The sequence below is a fragment of the Notechis scutatus genome, chromosome 3, assembly GCF_049901735.1.
Source record: "Notechis scutatus isolate UNSWTSFEM ecotype Mainland chromosome 3, rNotScu1.2, whole genome shotgun sequence".
NCBI lineage: Eukaryota > Metazoa > Chordata > Lepidosauria > Squamata > Elapidae > Notechis > Notechis scutatus.
In genome coordinates this window covers 64,928,360-64,952,748 of record NC_142011.1, presented here as the reverse complement: position 1 = coordinate 64,952,748, position 24,389 = coordinate 64,928,360, and the positions used below count along the sequence as shown (strand labels likewise).

Below are 24,389 nucleotides of genomic sequence, written 5' to 3'. Positions count from 1 at the left end.
TGATTTCTGTTGTTAAGGACATCACTTCTACTCAACATGAATTTGATTTTTTTAATAATGGCAAGAGGACTGGCTATAAATACCCTGATGCATCTTACACATGCAAGCATCACTCCGGACCCTTTTAGAGACAAAGATGTTCTTGTCTCTTTGGAAAAGGAAAGTTCATTTGGGGCCTTTCCATATACAGTAGCTGTACTGAAGTGCGATCCATCCATCTGCCACTTGGCAGAGAAGTGTTATACTACTAAGATGAGCAACAATTTCAAAGGAGTGGCCAAAGCCCTTTAACTAAAGAAAGTAAAGTTCTCCTAACTCCTCTTCTGCCATTCAGCATTCCTATGCATTAGCTACATGAAGTGATATCTCCAACAAAAAAGGGGAAAGACAATGATTTTACTGATGAAAATAATCCTACATTTTAATTGATCATTGGGAGATATTAAAGCAAAGCCTGTTGCCAGGCTATATGGTGGAAGATGAGAATAAAGAATCAGCCTGAAACACCAAAACAATACACAGAAAAACTACAATACTAGAATGTTTTGTAAGGTTACCCAGGAGGACCAGTAAGGTTAACATTCTATTACTTTAAACTAAAAAAGATCACTGTGTACCAGTTAACTCAAATTAGCAATCAAAATGTTTAGAAGTCATTATCTCCCACAATGGTGTTGTCATCTGGGGCAATTTGTCAACTAGGATGGGAAGGAGACAAAAAACCCACTGATGTATAGAGGTTTTGAGTTTGATTCCGATCCAATGCAGTCCATAGCGAGAGTGGGTGGAAATGGTGGTTCAAACAATCTAGAGCAGCAGTCCCCAAACTTTGTGGCTTGGTGGCCCAGCTAGGAGGGGGAAGAGAAGAACTGGATCACATAATCCGTGGCCTATTTGGAGTAAGCGGCTGGCCGGTGCGCATGCACGCAGCTTGACTTGCATGAGTAGCGCATAGACTTGCAGGGCCGGCGCATTGTGCAACAAGGTCACATAGTCTCATAAGATTGGGACTGGGTTAGGGACTTCTGTCCTCACTGTGATTTGTGTTGGGGGGGGAGTGCATCAAGGGAGGCTCAGTCAATCTCATTGTACACATGTTGTATTATGACAATAAAGATAAGAATAATAATAACATACGCAAGTGCCCGCTGGCCCACCGCTTGCACAAGTGGAGCTATGTGTGCATGTGCATGCACTCTAGCCAGCCATTCATGTGCCCAATTCCAAATAGGCCACAGTCTGGTAGTAGGCCGTAGCCCAGGAGTTAGGGACCTCTGATTTAGAGGGACCAGACTGCCTTGTCTTAAAGATGGACAACGTTCTTCAGCCTCCTATCTTCAATCCCCAGAAATACAGATAGTCCTCAACTTATAATCACAATTGAGACCAAAATTTATGTTGCTAACAAGATATTTGTTAAGTGAGTTTTGCCTCATTTTACCACATTTTTTGCCACAGTTATTAAGTAAACCACTGCAGTTGTGAAGTTAATTATGTGGTTGCTAAGTGATTTTGATTTCCCTGCTGACTTTGCTTCTCAGAAGGTCGCAAAAGGTGAACACATGACCCCAGGACATTGAAGCCATCATAAATAGGAGTCAGTTGCCAAGTGTCTAAATTCTGATCACATGACCACAGCAATGCTACATTGGTTGTAAATATGAAAAACAATCCTAAGTTGTTTTTTCCAGTGCCATTGTAACAGTTCATTAAATGAACTGTTGTAAGTTGAAGACTAACCGTACAATCAAAATTGAGAATTCAGTTGGCTGTAATTTCAAGACACCTGGAAGACACCCAGTTGGGGGAAAGTGATCCACGATGATATTCTGTGCAGGGGAATTGCTACTTGGAGAGAGGGACCCTTGAGAACCTGAACACTTGATCATACATTGTGCCACTGGGGCTGAACAGAGCTGCTTGAAAATGGGTTAGTTACCTTTTCTCTTTCAGATGCAAGTTCCCAGTTGGCTTTAGCTACCAATGTTTTCAGTGCAGTAACGTTGTTATAGCTCAGATAAACCTGCATTGGGTATATATTAAAAAAAACAATCAACTTCGTGTCTTCTTCTAGCTTTTTAAAAAAAATGTTGCAACGCTATCTCCTTCTCTGATGTCCTCCCCTCCTCAGTGCTTTGACCTGTATGAAATCAGTGGACCATGGGCTTAACCATGCAGCTCAATGAAAGCACTAAATACCTGTCAAGGGCTCTAGTAATAAGATATGACTGCATTTTTTTTTTGCAACAGTTGCAACTACCGGGTAGAGGTGGGTGGGTTTGCGGTTCTAAAAATCCCAGAAAACATCAGTGGAATTTGCAAGTGTTTTTAAGTTTCTAAAACCAGGGTGTAAAATTAAACTGATCTCTGCAATGATAAACCAGCGGGAAATAAGTAAACTCTTTACTACTGAATGTTTGGTTTTCCAGACATATGAACAAGGTTGTGCCTGAAGAGATACATCACTGTAGAATCTGTATTTTGTATTCTGGATAGTGTAGTGCCGTTTCCAAGACAGCAGATAAGACACTGCATCTTGGTTGATAAATAACAATTCTAGGGCTTTTATGCCAGATAATTAATGCATGGAGCTCCTTACTGCTAGACCTGAACGTTTTGTTGAGAGCAACTGTAGGGCATGACTTATTTTGAGACCTCCCCACCCCCTACAAAAGCATAGTGTTTTGAAGATGCCATCCCATCAGCTCCAAGTCCCATCAGCTTCTGCATACAAAAGAGGCTAAAAAGCAAAATATCCCTAGGAATTTGAAGTGGAGGCTACAAAGGGAGAAGAAGAGATGTTTGGATCACTGTGGTGTTTGAAAGGAATGGAATGGAATCCCCAAGTCTAAAAATTGTAACAATAAAGTAAACAGAATCAATTGGAAGGTCAGAGAGGTAGATGAAAGCTTACCTTGTTACTCTGGTCCCAAGGCACAGATAAAGGTACTTCGGTATATTTGCAGGTAATAACGTATTTTCTGTAGAAAGCAAATGTAACATATTAATCTAACATGAATATGACAAAATGTATTAAAAACAGTTTCTCTCACACATGGAAAACAACAAACGTGCTTTGAATATCACCTTCCCCAGAAGAGTATGTAAGAAAAGACATATTTACTTTAGGGAACATAAGGCAAGTTAAGTAAGCCACCCTGGTATAGTGGTTAAAGAAACCAAGCTAGAAACTAGGAGGCCATGAGTTCTAGTTTCGCCTTAGGAACAAAGGTGACCTCGGGCCAGTCACTTTCTCTCAGCCCTAGGAAGAAGGCAACTGCAAAGCCCTTCTGAAAACCTTTCCAAGAAAACTGAAGGACTTATCTAGGTAGTCTACAGGAGTCAAAACGGACTCAAAATGGCTTTTTCTCATGAATTAGCAAAAGACCCACACTTGCACGAGGGATTATAGATCCTGTCATCTCTTCCCAGTCTGTTGCATATTTTGGCACTGAAAATACATCACTGTAGAATCTTGCCCAAGAAGCAATCTTGCTATTTATATGCTGGTTTCCAAAGAAAGCCGAGACCAGTTTAAAGACACTCAACTTTGTCTGCTGGGAAAGCAATCCTGGAGATTTTCCAGCTTTCTGAGCAACTGTGCTCATAGATATATGCAAATATATGAGAGGCCAGGTGCCAAACAAATGTGAGGCCAGGAAAGAAAGTTTAATTAGTAAATGATAACTACTAATTAAATAAGGCACCTATTTGTAGAATCCATGGCTGTCCCTTCTGTATACATGTACACAAAATATTATCATATAGAGAAAGGCATAAGTATAGACATATTCATGGAGAGGAAGAGAAACTGGAAATCTAGGCTCAGCAAGCATAAACATAGGAATACTTATTTTACAGAAACTCTCCTACCATTTAGTTACTCTCATTCTCAGTTAAGAATACACAGGCTGTCGTGTCCGTCGAGAAAGGAAGCTCGGAGTCAGTGACTTGGTTTCAGCTCTTTATTGGCTCCTGATACAGCTTAAGCTTGAAGGGAAAAACTGCGGCTTTTTATTCTCGAGCCGCGGCGGTCGCGGCCAATGACACCGCTTCGAATCTCCCGCGATTAGTTTCCACCAATCGCGGGGATTCGCAGCGACCAATCAGTGCGGCTCGCTTGACCAATCCGGTCGCCGCGCGCCTTAACCAATCGCGACGCGGGCTACGAGTATGTAAATTGACTTGTACAGAACACCCCTCCCCTCTTGGTTCGGTCCTACGTAATGTAGTCCCGTAGGTAGGCGGGGCTTCGTACTTGTCTACTTGACTTGCGCAGCTTAGTTGTTGTTTGGTTCCCGGCCGGTTCGGTCGGGACTTCTGTTTCTCTTGGCCCTGTCGATGGAACCTCCTGGAAGGTGTCGCTGGGCCTCTTGTTGCAGCTCCCTCCCGGTCTACCCGGGTTGGTCGAAACTGCGACTTTCGCCGCTCCTGCCTGGTCTTTCCGGGCTGGTTGAGCTGGCCTGGCTGTTCCTTCCTGGTGAGACTTCGGGCTGGCTGTTGACTGGTGAGTATTGCTGGTTATTTCCTATTTGATCCTCTGTGTCTTCCCTCCCCTCTTGGTTTGTGTTATCGGTGTCGTCTGTGTTTGGTTGCGTGTCGGTTGTGTTTTTTGTTCTTGATCTTATTTGATCGATGTGGCGTTTCCATGTTTGTCCGTCGGTTGTCCGTAGCCGGTAGGAGTGGGGTCCTGTCAGTTGGGTTATAGTTGCCGGTACCCATAGTGGGTCTCCGGTAAGGTTTTTTGCATAGACTGCGTCGCCTGGTGCAAAAACCCGGTGCTTGCTAGATGAGTCCGGGGTTTTTCCGGGTTGTATGTGGGGTGTAGTCTGTCGAGTGGTGACCTTAGTTTTCTCCCATTAGTAATTCTGCCGGGCTTTTGTTAGTCGTTGTGTTAGGGGTGATATGTTGTATTAGGAGCATTTTATTTATTTTTTCTTGTATGTCCCCGTGTTCGATCTTTTGGAGGGTTCTTTTTGTAAATTGAACCATCCGTTCTGCCCTACCATTGGCCGCCGGATGCGCCGTCGCTGTCAGTGCGTGTCGTATGCCTCGCCCGCTAGGAATCTTTCGAATTCCAGTGAGGTGAACTGGGGTCCGTTGTCTGACACGATGACATCCGGGAGACCGTGGGTTGCGAAGAGTTTGTTTAAGACCTTGGTTACTGCGTCTGTTGTGGTGGTCTTCATGTTGCTTACCTCCAGCCAGTTGGAGTAAGCATCCACCGTGATGAGGAATGTGTTCCCTTTTGTGGGCCCGGCAAAGTCTATATGGAGTCTCGACCATGGTCCCCTGGGCGTTTCCCATTCTAAAATTGGTGCTGCGGGGGATTTGGTCTGGTTTCTTGGCAGCGCGAGCACTTGGCTACCCAGGCCTCGATCTCCTTGTCCATACCTGGCCACCAAGCATAGCTTCTGGCTAACGCTTTAGTCCTCACAATCCCCGGTGCCCTTCGTGTAATAATTGTAATACCTTCCCTTGCAGTTTTTCCGGTATGACCACCCTGTCCCCCATAACAAACAACCTTTCTGTAGTGACAGTTCTGTTTGCCGGTTTCGGAATGTCCTGAATGCATCATCGCTGTCTTTCTCTGGCCATCCCCTTGCTACCCAATGTAATACCCGCGCCAGACGCTTGTCTTTATTAGTCTCTCGGGCAATGTCTGACGCGGTTATGGGTAGGTCCGGCAATGTCTCTATGCTGAGGGTGGTCGTCGTGGGAGCTGGATCGTCGTCTAGGTCGGGAAGCGGCGAGCGGCTCAACGCGCCTGCATGGGAGATCGTCTTACCCGGTCTGTGTGTGAGCCGGTAGTCGTAGGCGGCGAGGAACTCAGACCACCTTGTCATCCTGGGGGATAGGATGTTCGGGTGGCCTTGTTCCCCGCCAGGATGCCTAGCAGCGGCTTGTGGTCCGTGATGAGGGTGAATCGGCGGCCGTAGAGGTACTCGTGGAACTTCTTCACTGCTGCGACGATGGCCAGTGCCTCCTTATCTAATTGGCTGTAGTTTCTTTCGGGTTTGCTGAGTGTTCTTGAAAAGAAAGCGATGGGTGCTTCTTTTCCGTCTGGGAGTGTATGGCTGAGGACAGCGCCGACGCCAAATGGTGAGGCATCGCATGTGACGGCGATGGGTAGGGTCTCATTATACTGAATGAGAACGGCATCCGAGGTGAGCAGGTCTTTGGTATTCTTGAATGCGGTGTCCTCCCGTTTCCCCCAGGTCCATTTGGCCGTCCTGTCCAGGAGCCTATGCAAGGGCTCCGCCGCGGTCGCTTTTGGGGCAGGAACACATTGTAAAAATTTAGCAGTCCCAGAAATGCCTGCAGCTCTGTTTTGTTCTTGGGTGTGGGGGCTTCCTTTATGGCTTTGACCTTGCTTCCGGTTGGGTGGATGCCATGTCGGTCTAGGAGGTACCCCAGAAACTCGACTTGCTCTGTGTATAGCTGGCATTTCTCTTTCTTCACCTTTAGCCCGGCCCCTTTGAATTTTTCTAGTACCTCCCTTAGGCGACCCTCTAGTTCCTCCTGGTTGGCTGCTGACACCAATACATCGTCAAAATAGGGAACCACCCCCTTGATTCCTCGCAGCAGTCTCTCCATGAGGCTCTGGAAAATTCCTGGGGCTACGCTGACTCCAAACTGGAGTCGGTTGCAACGAAACGCTCCCCGGTGGGTGACTATTGTTTGCGCCTCGGCGGTTTCTTCATCGACCGGCAGTTGCTGATAGGCTTGCGCCAGGTCGAGCTTCGCAAAGACCTTGCCCCCCCCCAGCGAGTGCAATAGGTGTTGCACTACTGGGACGGGGTAGGCGCTTTGTTGCAGGGCGCAATTGAGGGTGGCCTTATAGTCCCCGCAGATCCTTACTGACCCATCTGGTTTGACTGGGGTGACTATAGGGGTCTCCCACCGGGCGTGGTCGATTGGCTGCAAAACCCCTGTTTGACGAGTTTGTCAATCTGCTCGTCTATTTTCTTCCGGAGTGCAAAAGGCACCCGTCTGGGTTTTAGGCGATGGGGGCGACATTTGGGTCTAGGCTAAAGGAGATAGGGGCCCTTTGTACTTGCCTAGGGTGCCGTCGAATACTTCTTGGAAGTCCCTCGCCAGCTGCTGCTCCCAGTCGGCCTCTGTGGTGTGGTTTACTCCCGTGACCTCGATCCCGAGTGGCGCGAACCATTGGAGTCCTAAAAGGCTGGGTCGGTTCCGGTCCACGATAGTCAGGGGAAGTTTCGCGGTGCGGTTTTTGAAAGTCACCACGAACTGTCCGGTCCCAATGACGGGGATGCGGTTCCCCTGATAGTCCTTGATGATCAGTTTCTGGTTCTCCAGTCCTCTTTTCTGGATGTTTGGCACCAGGCGCTTGAGTTCTTTCCAGGCGACCATGGAGAGGTAGGATCCGGAGTCTACCTCCATCCGGCATGGTTCGCCCTCGATGCTCACCTCCACGTAGACCTTCCGGGCATCCGTGGTTTCGGCATGGCCGATGGTGACCGTCTGGTGGGTTTCTTCTCTCTGTCGGCCTTCCCGCTCCGTCGTCCTCGGTTGTCTCGGCTCCAGCGATAGTCGGCTTGGCGATCTCTGGTTCTCGGGGGTGTCGTCTCGTCCCGGTTGCTTGGTTCTCGCCGGCGGGGGCTGTGTGTCTTTTGAGTCGGCAGACTCGGGCGATGTGGCCCTTCTTGTTGCACTGCCGGCAGATCGCGTCGATAAAACGGCACTCGGATCGAAAGTGGTTTCCCCGCACCCGGCGCACTGGTTCCCGACTTACGACCCCGTTGATCTCGCCGGTCCCGTCCTGTTTGTAGTCGGTGGACGTCTTCCTCCTCGTCCGTGGTATCGGAGGCGGAGTCCAGGTCCCCGTGGTGTGTGGTGGTTTCTCGTCGGCTTGTCTCGGGGGTTTCAGTGTGGTCCCCGTTGTCTGCCCTCCGAAGTCTGGCTGCTGACTTCCGGGTGGCTTCGGCTGCGGAAGCTTCGGCCAGGGCGTCCCCGAGGTCGATGTTGCCTTTCGCCATCAGTCGACTTTTTAGTGCCTGATCCCTGAGGCCTAGGACCACGCGGTCTCGGAGGACATCGTCCAGGTCCCTGAACTCGCACATCCCCCCTAGGTCTCGCAAGGCGGCTATAAAGTCGCTAATGCTCTCGTCCTGCCGCTGGTTTCGCCGATAGAACTCATCCCGCCGGATGAGGATGGGCACAGCGGGGGCGTAGTGGTTCCGAAGGAGTGGCTCGAGGTCGGCCCAGTCCATCGCCTTCACGTCCTCTGGCTTCGCGAGGGCTTTGGCCATCTTAAACACTGCGGGCCCGCAGTGTGTGAGGAAGACGGCCCTTTTCTTCTGCCCGTTCGCATCCTTCAAATTGCTACTTTCGAGGAACATCAGGAATCTATCCGTGTACGATTCCCAGTCCTCGGTAGCGGGGTTGAAGGGTGCTGGTGGGGTCATGCTGGCCATCTCGTCGGTCCTTTGTCTTCCTCGGGACACGTGCTCGGTGGTTATTCTCTGGATCCCACCTTCGTCGCCAGTGTCGTGTCCGTCGAGAAAGGAAGCTCGGAGTCAGTGACTTGGTTTCAGCTCTTTATTGGCTCCTGATACAGCTTAAGCTTGAAGGGAAAAACTGCGGCTTTTTATTCTCGAGCCGCGGCGGTCGCGGCCAATGACACCGCTTCGAATCTCCCGCGATTAGTTTCCACCAATCGCGGGGGATTCGCAGCGGACCAATCAGTGCGGCTCGCTTGACCAATCCGGTCGCCGCGCGCCTTAACCAATCGCGACGCGGGGCTACGAGTATGTAAATTGACTTGTACAGAACACAGGCTGCTTCTATGCTGCAAATGGATCTATTTACACCAGTTTCTACTTCAGATATTTCTACTTCATTTGCTAGACCTATACTTGAATACAGCTCATCAGTCTGGAACCCATATCATGTATCTGATATTAACACAATTGAGAAAGTCCAGAAATATTTCACAAGAAGAGTTCTCCGCTCCTCTACTCATTGCAGAATATCTTATGCCACCAGACTTGAAATTCTAGACCTAGAAAACCTAGAACTACGCCGCCGTCAGTCTAATCTAAGTATAGTATATAAAATCATACATTGCAATGTCCTACCTGTCAATGAATACTTCAGCTTCAACCATAACAATACAAGAGCAAACAATAGATACAAACTCAAGGTTAACTGCACCAAACTTGACTGCAGGAAATACGACTTCAGTAACAGAGTGGTCAATGTCTGGAATACTCTACCTGACTCTGTGGTTTCTTCCCCAAACCCCAAAAACTTTAACCTTAGACTGACTACTAACGACCTCACCCCTTTCCTAAGAGGCCTGTAGGGGGCGTGCATAAGCCTACCGTCCCTGTCCTATTGTTTCTTTTTATTTTTCTTATACGTATCCATCTCATGTATTCAAAACTATGTTTATACTTATACCTGTTATCTTGTAAGCAACTGACAAAACAAATGTATGTATGTATGTATGTATGTATGTATGTATGTATGTATGTATGTATGTATGGTATTCAGCTTTGTTTGGGTATTTTCCCACGTCATTATAGTTGTGCTTTTAAAGTTGTAGCAACGTTTCGGCAGAATCTCATCTGCCATCATTAGGCTTCTGTATTGTGTTCGAAACCCACACAGACGAACACAATACAGAAGCCTGATGATGGCAGATGAGATTCTGCCGAAACATTGCTACAACTTTAAAAGCACAACTATAATGACGTGGGAAAATACCCAAACAAAGCTGAATACCATACATGTAAGTACCCGCGAAAACTTAAGAAAACATGTATGTATGTATGTATGTATGTATGTATGTATGTATGTATGTATGTTTGTGGGGGTGGAGTGGCAAATTGATAAGAGATCTTTAGCATATCGAGCTGTGTTTTCTTTTTGTTTGCAGAAAGTAAGTAAATAAATAAATCCCTTTATACAGGTAGTCCTTGACTTATGACTTACAATGAGCCAAACATTTCTGCTGTTAAGTGAAACATTTGTTAAGTGTGTTTTGCCCCATTTTACAACTTTTCTTGGCACATTTGTTAAGCGAACCACTGCACTTGTTCAGTTAGTAACATGGTTGTTAAGTGAATCTTCCTTCCCTGATCACTTTGCGTGTCAGAAGGTCACAAAAGGAGATCACAGGACCTTGGGACACAGCAAATGATCGTAAGTATGAACCAGTTGCTGAGCATCTGAATTTTGATAACATGATCATGGGGATGCTACAAAGGTTGTAACTGTGAAAAATGGTCATCAGTCACTTTTAGCAGTGCCATTGTAACTTTGAATGGTCACTAAATGAACTGTTGTATGTCAAGCAATAGGATGCTTACTCTGTAACCAGTCCCACTTTTAGATACTTAGAAGAGTCCTGTTCAGTATCCTTTCTGCAGGTAAGTTTGTCCTACCAAAGTTTCGAGGATCCTGGTTTTTCTACAATCTTCACTATAGTAACTGTACTCCAAAGGCAGATTCTCCCCTGTAAGCTCACATTTTCTATGCATGGAGGATGGCAAGAGAAATGCAAAAGCTAAAGTGCAAAGACAGCAGCTCCTGTGTTTCTTTTAGCCACTGACTGCACCTCACAATCTCCAATCTTCTTCCAAATTCTCAGCCAAAGTAAGGTGACTCCCCACCCTCTCCAACATTTACAGATTTGGGCGAAATGTTTCATTTTCTTTTCAGATAAACAAAAGCCTTCATTTGGGGTTACTTCCAGAAAACATTTACTGCATACAAACGCTAATGAGAGTCCATTTTGGGAATCAAAAGGAAACAAGCTGCCTGCTGTATGACTCAATCCAACAGCCAGCAAAAACCTTGGACCCCAGGAACACACAAAGTTGCACAGTCACAATAGGCTCCTATGAGCTGCTCAACTATCAAGCCTTTACAATCTCTCATTCTCAGGGTCTTAGATAAAGAAATGTGGATAAGGAGAGATCTGGCAGATAACAGGTATCTATCATCTTCAAAAAGAGCAATGGTAAACAACGAAGTTCAACTTTGCCAAGCACAACAACTAGTCACTTTTTAAACGAAAGATCTGAAGAAGAGGGAAAAAGACAGGACAAAGTTCTCAAGCAAGCTGAACAAAGAACGCATGTAAGTTGCATGCATCTCTCCAGAGATACTGATTCTTAAGAAAAAAAATTATATATTACTTTCTGTTCCAATAGAGTAATCATTATTTAAAGATAAGAAGACCTCAAAGTTATAGAATATGCCTGTGTGTGTGTGTGTGTGTGTGTGTGGCTTATAGCAGCTACGGGTATGGATGACACAGTTCAGGCCCTAATACACTATCACACATACAGCAAAACACACACTGTGTCTCTCCCAAGGGCTTTCAACTTTAAAGCACTATTGTCCTCACCCCCACATAGTGGCTACAGCAGGGGCCTCCAACTTTTGGGCGCTAGGGACCTGTTCCGTGGAGAGAGGCTTTTCCGCAGACCGGATGGGGCATGATTTCGCATGCTGCCCGGATCACACGGATGGGGCTTCCCTTGTTTGCGTGGCCTAGTTTCTAGCAATGCCGCAGCCCAGTGCCAGTTCATGGACCGAGGGTTGGGGACCCCTGGGCTACTGGACTAAGACTAGAGCCTTCGTTAAGATCATATACCCAAGTCCATTTATTGAATACTTCTTTAAGACTTCTTATGGTGATTTACTTTATCAGGGGAATCACTTTTGAGAATTGAAGTCCACACACATGAAAGTTGCCATGGTTGAGAAACCCTGCTTTAGAGTATGGTGGCTTGCCTCTGTGAAATGGGTTTTGGGGACTAGTCATTGAGTTGGCCAGTGCCCCCAAGACTGTGACATAACAGTGAAGACACTGAACTTAGGAGAGAGCCCAAGTTCTAGGTCAGTTTCCATCATGGAAGCCCACTGAATGGCTTTGGGCCGGTCACTCTTTTGCAGTCCAACATATTACATGGATTTTTTTTTCTTGTGGAAGAAAAAGTGAGGAGGAAAGGCTATGTATGAGCATTTATATTGCTGGAGAAAAGCAGAATTTACCTCCATAAGCAATAAATAAATCTCATGAGAATGCCCATGATATTATCTCATGATTCCATCTATAGATCCTTTGCAACCCCCAAAAGACGGCAGCTCTTCCAATTTCCTACATTAAATGTTGCCTATCTTGACCTCTGACTCCTCCTAACAAATACATATTTCAGTCTAAGTGAAATATTAACAGCCTCCCTCCTTATCTCGACACTCCGGATATTCAAGCAAACAATTAAGATAAAGGATTCTTTAGATTATTTTTACAGTTCAGCCTGCAGCAGTTTCCCAATAGGCTGAATATACCTGGAATTCACAAGCTGGCCAGTGACAGAGACAAACGATTAAGCCAGAGAGAATGTCAAAAGAGATAGAATTCTCAAGCTGAAGAATGCTGTGAACCCTTAAGTTAGAGCAGGGGTCTCCAACCTTGGCAACTTGAAGACTTGTGGACTTCAACTCCCAGAATTGGAGACCTCTGAGTTAGAGCATCTTGTTTAATATAGTGGTGCCTCTTATGTTCTTCTCGTGTATATGTTCCCCGGCTCTTCCTAGCCTGCCTTTTCTCACTGATGCCATGAAGATGCATAAGCGCACCAACGTGCCTACCGTCCCTGTCCTATTGTTTCTCTTATTCTTTTATTTTTCTTATATGTACCCATTTCATGTATTCACAACTATGTATACACTTATACTTATTATCTTGTAAACAATTGGCAAATCAAATAAATAAATAAATAAAATAAAATAAAATAATCAGGTATTAATTCCTCAAGAAGAGTGGCCTCTAAGATAATGCCGGCTGTCTCCATCCATGTTCCTGGATAAATTATACATGAGAGATAACAAACAGTCAGGCTATAAATACACAATGAGAGCTCTGTGACATAACAACAGGCAAATGGGAGTGGGCTGTGCGGTAACCATAAAGCAGAACTGGAAGCAGGCAGAAATAAAGAGCTGAGGAAGAGGAATCCGTTTTATAAGTAATGTTGCAGCAGAATTAAAAATCTAAAATACAGAGAGATGAGTAAAGTGGAGGAAAATGCTGATCAGCTGTATTCTTCAGGCTTCTATATTTTCCTGCCTTTTGCTATCAGAATAATATAGGTTAGAGAAAATCCAATACGCATATACTGAAATCTTCGCCTACAATTCTCTTCCTGACCATTCTGGTTCAGTGGGTTTTTTTTTTTTTTTTGTACTGGAACATAGTACTGTAATTAGTGATCAACATAGCTCCTTAGGTGTTTTACATATAAATAAGTTTACATGTCTGTTTAAAGAAAACATGTGTCTGGACCTTATTCCTTATAAAATCATATTGGCAAGCACGCAAGCTGCGTTCACAAAAAAGCTGCAGCAGTCCAAAATCTGAAGTGTGCTTTGAGATGGGCGACAGACTGGCCTGCCCCTTCCAAGGAAGTAGGGGAGAAAAACCATAGTAAATCCTCAATTTAACAGATTGTTGGGTGAGAAGTGGTATGCTAAATCTAACAGCTGCTTTTTCTGCTCATCGTTCAAACCTCTGAAGCCACCATAGCAGCATGGAAGCCAACACACTAACAAGCGGAAACAGCAATATGCTAAGACTAGCAATGCAAGTGCAGAAGACAGAGATCCATTCCATGCACAGAAGAAATAATACTAATACATACAACAAAGCAAAAACTAACTGGACTATTTTGGAAGTACCAAACAAACATTAATTGCAGGCAGCATCCAAATGAAATATCCAGCTAATGCATCCCAAGTCCACTAAGTTGAATCTAAGCAGAAAAGCAAAAACACAAAAATCTGTCTCCTGTGGAATCCTCACAAAGCCATGCTGCTACTCATTAAAGCAGCCCCCAATTCTTTTCCGGAGTATGGGTGAGCCTGTAAAAAAAAAAACTTGCCCTTGTCTTAAAGAATCCATTCAGGTGACCCTTAAAGCAGCAGCCTCTTTTTTGTCAGGCTCAGCCGAAGCCTGGGGGAAAAAACCCCAGACTTCCTGTTTCCTTTAATGAAGAGCAGCCAAATGCTGTGTTTGTACTAGGTCTCAAGCACTTCTTCCAAATCATTTGTGAAGTGTGCACGACTCTAACACTCAGCCTCCACTTCCCTGAGGGTTGGTGGGTGGGGATGGCGGTTTAATTCACCGGCAAGTCTGAGTATGAAACCTATAGGTAGGAAGATTTAGTTATACATAAACTATTTCATCCTCCTAAATATGCACATAATTCTACCCTACAAATGTGCAAGAGGGAAAAAAAATCATACATGCAGTAATTAAAATTCTACAGTCTCCCTTTCACTTAACAGGCGTAGAGCTGTAGGGCAGGAAAAGAGTGCTGAAAGAGTAAGAAAACGTTTTACCAACCTGTCTAGTCTAATTTTTTGCCTTGCGCTAGCTTCTTTAAACCGTCTTTCTCCATCCTGTTAAAGGGAAATAAAATGAACGGATTACATTATGCACGCTGCCTCTTCAGGTCTCCTTATGGTGAAACTTTTGCCTCTGTAATCAAGTCCATCCAGCTTCCCGCTGGTTGCCTCTACTTCCTTTTCTTCTCTTTCCCCTTTCCCAGCATTATGGATTTCGCAAGGAAGCTGGATCTATGCACAGTATGCCCTCTTCACTTGACCCTTCTGTTTAATTAAAGCCTCACTATGTTCTTGTCTATTCAAAACCATAGCAGTTAGTCGGGTGAGAGAATCTAGAGAGGCTTTGTGGATGGCTCTTATAAGTCACTCACTGAGACTGGCACTGTTTTACTAAGAACCCAATTCAGTAAATATTGGTGGGATCTGCAATCAAACGTTAAAGGAGGAAGGTTTGTATTCAGTGTTTGCGGTTCCCTCTTTTAAAATACTTCATCCTATTTCGCTTTCAATCTGTGGGGTCCTTAGTACTCTCTGAGCTTCGTGGCTTTTTTTTGCAGTCGTTCCATTACCAAACTAGGTAACATCATCAGAGCACTGATGATATTATCTTGTTTGGTAATGAAACGTCTGCAAGAAAACCACCAAGCTCAGAGAGCACCAAGGACCCCACAGTTCAACCCTAAGCTACAATTATTCTCTTCTATTGGTCTCTTTCGGTCTGTTTATGAATTTTATGAGTCAATTCTTCCCAATTGGTCTTCCCAACGCTGCTGCCAAGTGAACATAGCAAATACAGCCATTCTATTGGAGGCAGACTAGAAGCATCTTTGCCTTGGGGAAAAATAACTCTTGAAGGATGACAAGTATAACCAACCAAGGAAGACTCTAAGGGGAAAAAACACAGCCATACATTTAAAAAAAACACCCTACTAGCTAATCAAGGCTGCTTCTACATAGGGCACTTATTGTAGTGAGGTACAAACAGTATTGCTGTATTTTCCTCATTGGTTTGGTTAGATTCATCTCACTATGTCCCACCAACTCTATAAGTATATTAACTGTTGTTTATAGCAAAGTAATAATAGAGGAAAAACAAAGTAAATCCAAAGACATATAGGCTGTGCTTGTGTAGCCTACCAATTCGGCTTAATTTAGCTATGGGTTCCTGAATTAACTCAGCTGCCTGGATTTGCACACGAGTGAGAAAAAGTACCGGCCGACCACATTTAGGACTGACACAGTGAAACAACAGCATATTTTAAATCTAAAGCTAGAAACATAAGAAGTCCTAGGATTCTGTCTTACTATGCAACTGAAACTTCAGCTTAGCAGTAACATACTTGAATCTTCTTAGGGCACAAGCTACTCTTAAATCTTCAAGTGCCGTAGCAAGCACTACATTTCACCAAGCAGAACAAAATAAGTGGGCCAAAAATAATTAAATATAGTTAATGACTTCATACATACAGGTAGTTCTAGACTTACAACCACAACTGAGCGCAACATTTCTGTTGCTAAGTGAGACATTTGTTGAGTTTTGGCCCATTTTACAACCTTTCTTGTCACAATTGTTAAGTGAATCGCTGCAGTTTAGTTGGAGACATGGGACGTTAAGTGAGCCTGGCTTCCCCATTGACTTGGCTTGTCAGAAGGTTGCAAAAGGTGACTACATGACCCCAGGATACTGCGACCATCATAAATATGAGACAGTTGCCAAGCGTCCGGATTGACCATGGGAATGCCAAAAGGGTCATAAGTGTGAAAAATGATCATGTCACTTTTTTCAGTGCCGTTGTAACGTTGGACAGTCACTAAATGAACTGTTGTAAGTTGAGGACTATCTGTATTGAATAGTTTTCCTTGCTATCATATTAAAAGTCACAGTTCAATGGCAACTTTTATTTTAAGAGAATTCTGTGGCTCCACCCAAGACTTGGGGAGAGTGTGAGCTTTCAAATGTCCATTCCTACCTTCACTCACAATTCTCATTCATTTTCCTCCAGGTGTATCATGTTTTTTAAGGTGGTTCCCAAACTGGAAATTGAATTTGCACTACAAATATCCTTGAGTCACACACCATTCTGGGCTACCAGTGTAATTTCAAAGCCGTGCAACACCATTTTCATTTTCTTACCCCTGGTTCTGGCTTCAGCACTGGAAGTATACGGGGCTGACGATTTTCATTCAAGACCACAAAAATCATGAAAGCACTATTTATATGTCTTTGTTTGAGTTCCATTTCATGTCGATAGGCCTCGACACACACCCCAACCTCCATGCTGCAATTAAGAACATTTTAAAATGAGCAAATAAGTAATTGCATGCACAAAATCTGCTGAGATCACACTGTATACGATGTTACAACCTGTTAGAATGAATTCTAGCCCATTTTGATTAACTATTTCTTGAATGAATTTCAAAACGCTTTCTAAAGAATACACAATGTCTCATTATATTTTTAATGTGCTTAGATCTAGCTTTCTATTTATTTTAAAGATGTCAGCAAATTTTAGAAGTTATCCATTCATGAAATAAGGGCTTATGGCTTTCCAGACATTGCCAAACCACAATGTTCTATATTGGGATTGTTTCGAGTTGTAGCTAATATAAGAATAAGTGAGGGGAATAAATGAGCCATTTCTTACCATCCTCTTTCAACCTTCCTCTTCAATGCTTTTGCATTTATTAGAGTAGATCATCAAATGGTTTAATATATGCAACTCCATCAAATTTCTACTGATTTCCGGACCAAATCCACTTAGCTCTAGATTAGAACAATGGTAGGAAGACATACCTGTTCTTAAATGCATTGTTAACAATGGCCTTGAACAGAAGGCGATCCCCAACCTGGGATGGTCCCCTGAACTGGAACATTTCAATGGTCTTCAGGGTGGGATAGGCATTGCACAATCGGCTGGAAGAACATAGAAATATAGAATCGAGTTTGATCACATTATAAACACCGTCCATCTAGCTGTAATGCATGTGCTGCTGAACAAACTATTTAAATACTGTTTGCCAATCAGCAACAGCTCAGATGGAAGTTATAAATTAACCCAAGTTTACTGTTACACTACAAGTGTCAAACTATGCCCGAGCTAGATTTATCAACTGGCCTGTTGTGAGAAAGGCTATCTGCCAGTTGAAAAGGTACTCCGGATGCCCGAGCAATGACAGAGAGAGAGAGAATGTGGGAAAGCTGCAAAGGACAGACTGAATTTCTCTTTTCCATCTTTTCCAGGTAATGATCATCCAAATTCCCAGAATTAATGGAGACACATCGCCACCTAAAGGGAAACAGCTAGTTTGTCACTAATAAGAATGAAAGACAATCTGGCAGTTTCAGAGCTTCAAGAAAAAGGGAGTGAAGAAGAATGTATGCTAAAAGATGAGTCAGTATGGAAGGAAGTGAATTTCTAAAACAGCTAGGCTAAGGTAGCTTCTGTTTTCCCTCACAAAAAGGACAGAATTTAGCTTTGGAAGTAGAAAAATCAGCATCTCTTGAGAAGGGATGTTTCCTGATGTCCCCATGAAATTCCAATGTGTCTCTACCAGAATCACACTTAAAAATATATCTGCCTTGATCTGATAATAACTAAGGAAAATTTATTAGCCAATTCATAAAGGTGCATTCACCATTATCCTTGGAAATTAACCTCTTGCTTTCATTAGCTTTACAAAAATTGCAGAAAGAGAGGAGAACAAAATTGTTCCAGCTGCATAGTTAAACACCAAACAAACTGAGGGGATGTGAAAACCACTCAAATAAATTCAAGATAGAATTAGAGCATATTAGTACTATTACCTCAATAGTTAAATGTAAATCAGGTGCAGTGGAAAATGCTGAACAATTACACCAGATCAACTGCAGGTAAACATAAGGCAACATATACTTGCAAATGTGGCCTTAAATGTGGATTTATTTGAATGGTATAAGAAATTATAATTCCAAACTTTACAAAGGACCGTTATCATCCATTTTTCAAATTCACACAGAGGCTGGTCTTTCCTTTCTTCCTATCCTCCTTCAATGACTGGACAATAAGTTTCCTTCAAGACTGTAGTTTTTTTTTGTTTTTTTTTACAAATTACAGACAATATACACTTCCTCCCAATTCTTTTTTTTATCCAATTAGGAAAAATAAACCCTATTACTACTGAAGCAAGAATGGAAGGTGTATAGGATCAGGAAATAATGATAATAAACTGGCCAATCAAGAATTGATTTCGGTCCAATACTTTCCCCTTATTTTCATGCCTCCTGACAAATCTAGAAATTGTGAAAAATTATTCTAATACTACCTATTGATTTTAAGAAAACTTCACAATATTAAGTCACAGTCCAAAAATTCAATGATACCGTTTATTATCTCAACAATCAGACTGTTGTGGACACAGAATATTTCCAAATAAAAGTTATGTATCACAATCCCGAAATCTGTCCCAGATTCGTCTGATGGTTCATGGACCTTTCTTGTGATCACAATAGCCTAATATCATCCAGATTATAGTCCATCTGCCTTCTTAAACCCTGCGCCAATTCTCTCATTTCTGCTTACACGTTCACTCAACCTGGCAGTCGGCGAGACATCAAGCCTAACAAACCAATACAGATCATTTATCAAATGTTTCCACATTGCTATCATTGGGATAACTGCTATCAGAGCTATAAGGGCCGTAGTAGCACAGTGGTTAGGATGCATATTGCAGGCTACGTCTGCTGACTACTGGCTGCCTGCAATTTGGCAATTCAAATCTCACCGGCTCAAGGTTAACTCAGCCTTCCTTCCTTCTGAGGTGAGTAAAATGAGGAACCAGATTGTTGGGGGCAATATGCTGACTCTGCAAATCGCTTAGAGAGGGCTATAAAGCCCTGTAATGCAGTACATAAGTCTAAGTGTTATTGCTATCAACCTTCAGTGGACTTCAAATGCAGTGCTTGTATCTTGGGTAAAAGGAAAATTATGAATGTTTAAGGCTGGAATGCTTAATTTCTATAGGTTGCTCCCAATTTTCATAAAGTGTGAAGAAAACCAGTAGTTGGATAACCTCAATATTGTTCTACTCCAAAAAAACAACAACTCAATATTCTTCTACTGACAATATTAATGACTCCAGTTGCCCTTCTTTGTCTTATATTAGAAAAACTTACAGTGCATGTATAGACAGACTTATTCTACAAGTATGAAAAAGTTTATTAATCTGAAAACAATGACCACGACAATCCCTAGTTCACCGCTGAGTTTTGCAGATAGTCTTCACTTAACAACCAGTCATTTAATGACTGTCTCAGGTTACGATGGATCAAAAAAAAGTACTTATGACTCAGATTCAAAGTTCTGACATTGCGGTCATGCGATTATATTTTAGGGGCTTGACAACCAGCCTGTATTTACAGCTATTTGCAAAGTCCTATAGTCATGTGACACTGATTTATGCTTTTCTTGTTGAAAACTGGAGTCTACAATGGGTTTGCTCAATGACCAGGGAATTTACTTAACAACTGTAGTGTTCACTTTATAATCGCTGTGTTCCCTTAATGACTGTATCAAAAAGAAAAAAGGCGTAAAATCACAATTGGTCACGTGATGACTCACTTAACAACTGGTATGTCTTACAGCTGTAATTTCAGACTCAATTACGGTGTCAGGTTGAAGGCTACCTATATATATATGTATTTGGGTTTTTAATGCTAAAAATAACAAGTTCCAGAAGGCAATATGTCCCATACTTCCTGTATAGTAATTTTGAAAGTGTGCCATATGAAAATGTCTTTATCATCAGCGTATAATGAAATGGGAATCCCTCAGTGAAGAAAGCAGGCAGTAAATTCATCCATTTAACTCTAACCTGATATGTAATTAGGACTAATTACATATAAAGCCAGATTTTAATCAACCACCATTATTTCATTTTTCCCTTCAGCAAGATGCAAGCACCTACCTTGCCGATATTGTGGCCACATTTTCCATCCACGCCATAATCTGCCCACCAAATGTATTTCCCTGATGGTTGGCATGTGGAGGTAAAATGAGTTCCACGCTTTCCACTCTGGTCTTTTCAGCAGGTATGGTCACATTGCATTCTCTGTTCTCGGGACCTATGAGAGGAAAAAGATACGCTCCATCAGAGGTGTATCTGCACAGGAGCAACCTTCTCAGGGTTAAACTACCAGGTAGGCACTTGAAGTAATGCTCAGGTCTCTTCTTTTATCCTCCAACTCCAGTATATGTAAGCTTCACCTGGTGGAGAGTGAAACTGCTGTCGACCTGTTGTCATACACAGCAAGCAGTCAGTATAATCTAAAGCTGCAGGATCCAATCTGAGTCGGCCATTGGGACCAGAGGTTTTATCTTCCAAGCTTTCAGACTGATATTGGAACCCATCTTCAGGAAAGCCCCAAAAGTGGTTTTTCAAGAGGCAACTGGATTTTCTTTCTTTTTCTTTAAAGATGTTTTGCTTCTTATTCAAGAAGCTTCTTCAGCTGAAGAAGCTTCTTGAATGAGAAGCAAAACGTTTTCAAAGAAAATCCAGAAAATCCAGTTGCCTCTTGAAAAAGCACCTTTGGGACAACCATGCACTGGATGACTAAGAATCTCCATAGACATCTTTAGGGAATTTCTCTCTCGCCTAGAGAGAAGGCTAGGCGAGAGAGAAGTTCCTTGAAGATGAGCTCCAGCATGAGTCTAAAAGCTTGGAAGAAAAAACCTCTGATCCAGTGACCAACCCAGATCCAATCCTGCAGCATTATCCTGGGGCACATATACCTACCTTTATTCGTGAGTACCTAAAGCATCCAACTTAAATATTGTATACTTTCTATATACTTAAAAATTAATTGCAGCATACAATTGGACTAGGGGTACCTGCATGAGACTATATTTAAGCATATCTTCCTACTCTCAGGTTTAAATTACAATCTGGATTCAACTTGTTGTGGAATTCTGAGGCTGCGTGTTGCTTCAAGCTTCACATCTCTGAATTAAATGAAGCAAGCAAGAAAGTACTTAAAATATAAAAGGGAGCTATGACTATTGCTTCTTCTATACCATGCTTTCCAAGTAGCCTCTCTCTTGCATGTCAACAGTTTGATCGCTTTCTTTTTTGGGCAGATTTATTTTAAAAATAATTTCTGCTTCTTCTTGCTATTTAGTGCATTATTATTATACTTGTCCCATTAATTCCACCCCTTGCAGCACAACAGGTGGAATTAATGGAACCAGCAACTTCTTGTACTGGGGTCTTCCTGAATTAGTTACTGGGAATTAAGATCAGCTCTGCAGCTCAGCTGATCCAAGGCATCTAGCAGGGCTAGTGGCATCATTGCTCACTTTCCAGAAATAACTTGTCAACATCAGTGAATGGATTCCTGGCCAGAGATGCACATCCTATTATAACTGTGATCCTTTGTGGATTGAATAACTGTAAACCAAAGGTAGCTTTTTAGTAGCACTTTCCACTATCACAACCACATGGATGAGCTGTATGGAATTCTTAACAACCATGTTTACTAGCAGATGCCACCATAAATACTGTTGTTTTATATAAACAAGCAGCAATATGGTCAAAAGATTATCTCTACAACACAATTCAACCGTTTTCTTCTTCCTAGCAACAAACCTATCATCATCGTTTCATGTAATTTTTACCATAGGAAACCAGTGCACATCATGTACTATTCATCATATAAAAACAGCTGGTAGGAAGATCCACTGGCCTTACAAGCATGTGTTTTGTAAGAGAGAGAGAGAGAGGGAAAGAGAGAGAGAGAGAGAGAGAAAAGAAAGAAAGAAAGAAAGAAAGAAAGAAAGAAAGAAAGAAAGAAAGAAAGAAAGAAAGAAAGAAAGAAAGAAAGAAAGGAGAAACTGATCCAAACTAGCTTTGTGCCCAAGGTAGGACTAGAACTCTCGATCTCTCAGTTTCTAACCGATGCCTTGACCATTACACCAAACTGGCTGAATATAATTATCACCAGTACAAACTAGGAAGACTAGTTTAATATACTGAAATGAATTTACATAAACACTGAATTCCCCAAGCATCTATGGGTGATTCCCAATTTTCAGTGAATGCCATGCTTTCCAAATGGCCAACAATGGTAAGCTCATCTTTCTACATTTTGAATGGTTGAGTTCTATTTCCTGAACTGGAGAACACCTTGCCAATTTAAATATTGACTGGAATTTCTCCTCACATAAGGATTTATGAATAGCAATCAAGTGTTTTAAAATGATAGAGATGATGTAAAATGAAGTGAACGGAAATAAAGCCAAGGTAACCCATGACACACAGCCGAAGCCCTAGAAAGAATGTTAGAAGATACTCTACCAGCCTGCTCAGGGCTCTTAGTAAGCAGGTCTTTTATTGTATCTGTGTGCACCAGTCTCATACGGCGACGTTCAGCAGCAACGCTGTATTCAGTTTTCTCCTCTTCTGTTTGAGGATCCAGGGGCCTTAACTTTATCTAAGAAAAAGGGAAGATAATATGTAACATGCCTCTCACTCTAGACCAGGGGTGGGCAAACTTTTTGGCTCGGGGGCCTCATTGACTTTTAAAATTTGACAGACGGGCCGGGTCAGCACAAGATATGATACATATAAAAAACTGCAAAATCTCTGCAAAATCAAGTCACTGCGCCTAATGCACCACCTGGTGTCGAAATGCCTGTCATTACAAGTCAAAATCAAATGAATGCAATCATTCAATCATTCACATCAAACCTTAATTCTGTACCAATCTTCAGCGGGCCGGATTAAAAAGACCAACGGGCCGGATGTGGCCCGCGGGCCGTAGTTTGCCCACCCCTGCTCTAGACCATTTGCTTGTCTAAAGTATCACTGTTCAAATCTGCCTTACCCTCAACGTAATCAAGTAACTGCCTTGCAGATTAGCTGAGCGTAGAATTTTAGAGTTTACACAAATAGCCACTCGATGTATTTCCCGCATTCTTCAGTTGTTCACTTGGATGGGTTCTGTAGTTTGATTTCGCCCCATCTGCAAAAGCTTATTAAGGGGTTGACTAGACTAGAAGACTAGAAGGTACCTTCCAACTCTTGTTATTCTGTTAAGATTCAGGGAATTCTAGAACTGGCCAGTGATCAGTGATCTGGATTTAAAATGGAATAAGTGACTTGGAGTATGCATGGATATGTACCTAATACTGGTCAGCAGAACCCACTTGAATCGATTGTATCATTTTCTGGGATCAGACAGCTCCTGTGTATGAGCCTGGAAAGGAAGACAGCCCCTAGTGTATGAGCCTGCAGCTGGCAGGGATTATCTGAGCATTCACAATTGTTCCAAATGGAGATATTCAACCTAAAAATAAGGAGGAATTTCCTGACTGTGAGAACAATTAATCAGCAGAATGGCTTGCCTTCAGAAGCTGTAGATGTTCCAACACTGGAGGCTTTTAGGAAGAGACAGGACAGCCACTTGTCTGGGATGCTATAAGAACTTCCGCTTTGGCAGAGGATTTCACTAGAAGACCTCCAAGTCTCTTCCAACACTGAAATTCTGTATTCTATAAGGCACTTTTCTATCTTTGAATCTGGATCAATGCCCAATCCTAATAAATATTCTATTCTCTTGAATGGAGTGGAAGATTGGAAATAATTTTCAAGAATCACTTTTAGGAGATGAAGGGGTTTCTTAGTGGGTAAATACCTGGAAAAATTAAATCCTCTTCCTATACAATTGCTTCTTGTTACAAAAAGGACATGCCTTGTCCTGAACACAATATTAAAACTTACTAGCATAAATATGTAGTTTGGCTATGGTATGCCCAGATATATTACTTAATGCAACTTCAAAAAGAATTATTGATTTGGCGGCCTATGAAAGTACACATTAATAATGATGGGATGACAGAAACACATCCAAGCAATTTGTGGACAGAAAAATCTGCCCCTGCAGAAGAGATACGGCTTACTTAAATCCTGAGAGGTCTGCTCTGTATGTCTCCCCATGGTTTGCCAGTGTGTTTTAAATTCACAAATCA

General features: G+C 42.8%; 1 protein-coding gene across 9 annotated transcripts in view; it reads right to left on the bottom strand.

The window, feature by feature from the left end:
- Positions 1-24,389, bottom strand: part of ACOT11 (acyl-CoA thioesterase 11) — a 100,923-nt gene that overhangs the window by 5,422 nt on the left and 71,112 nt on the right. For all 9 annotated transcript variants that reach the window (XM_087960313.1, XM_026665920.2, XM_026665921.2 and 6 more), the window contains 7 exons: positions 22,717-22,852; positions 20,332-20,488; positions 17,183-17,302; positions 16,523-16,667; positions 14,387-14,442; positions 2,915-2,981; positions 1,940-2,023 (listed from right to left, as the gene is read on the bottom strand). In XM_087960313.1, coding sequence (XP_087816439.1) covers positions 1,940-2,023; positions 2,915-2,981; positions 14,387-14,442; positions 16,523-16,667; positions 17,183-17,302; positions 20,332-20,488; positions 22,717-22,852 — 765 coding nt within the window. The remainder of the gene's footprint in view (positions 1-1,939; positions 2,024-2,914; positions 2,982-14,386; positions 14,443-16,522; positions 16,668-17,182; positions 17,303-20,331; positions 20,489-22,716; positions 22,853-24,389) is intronic.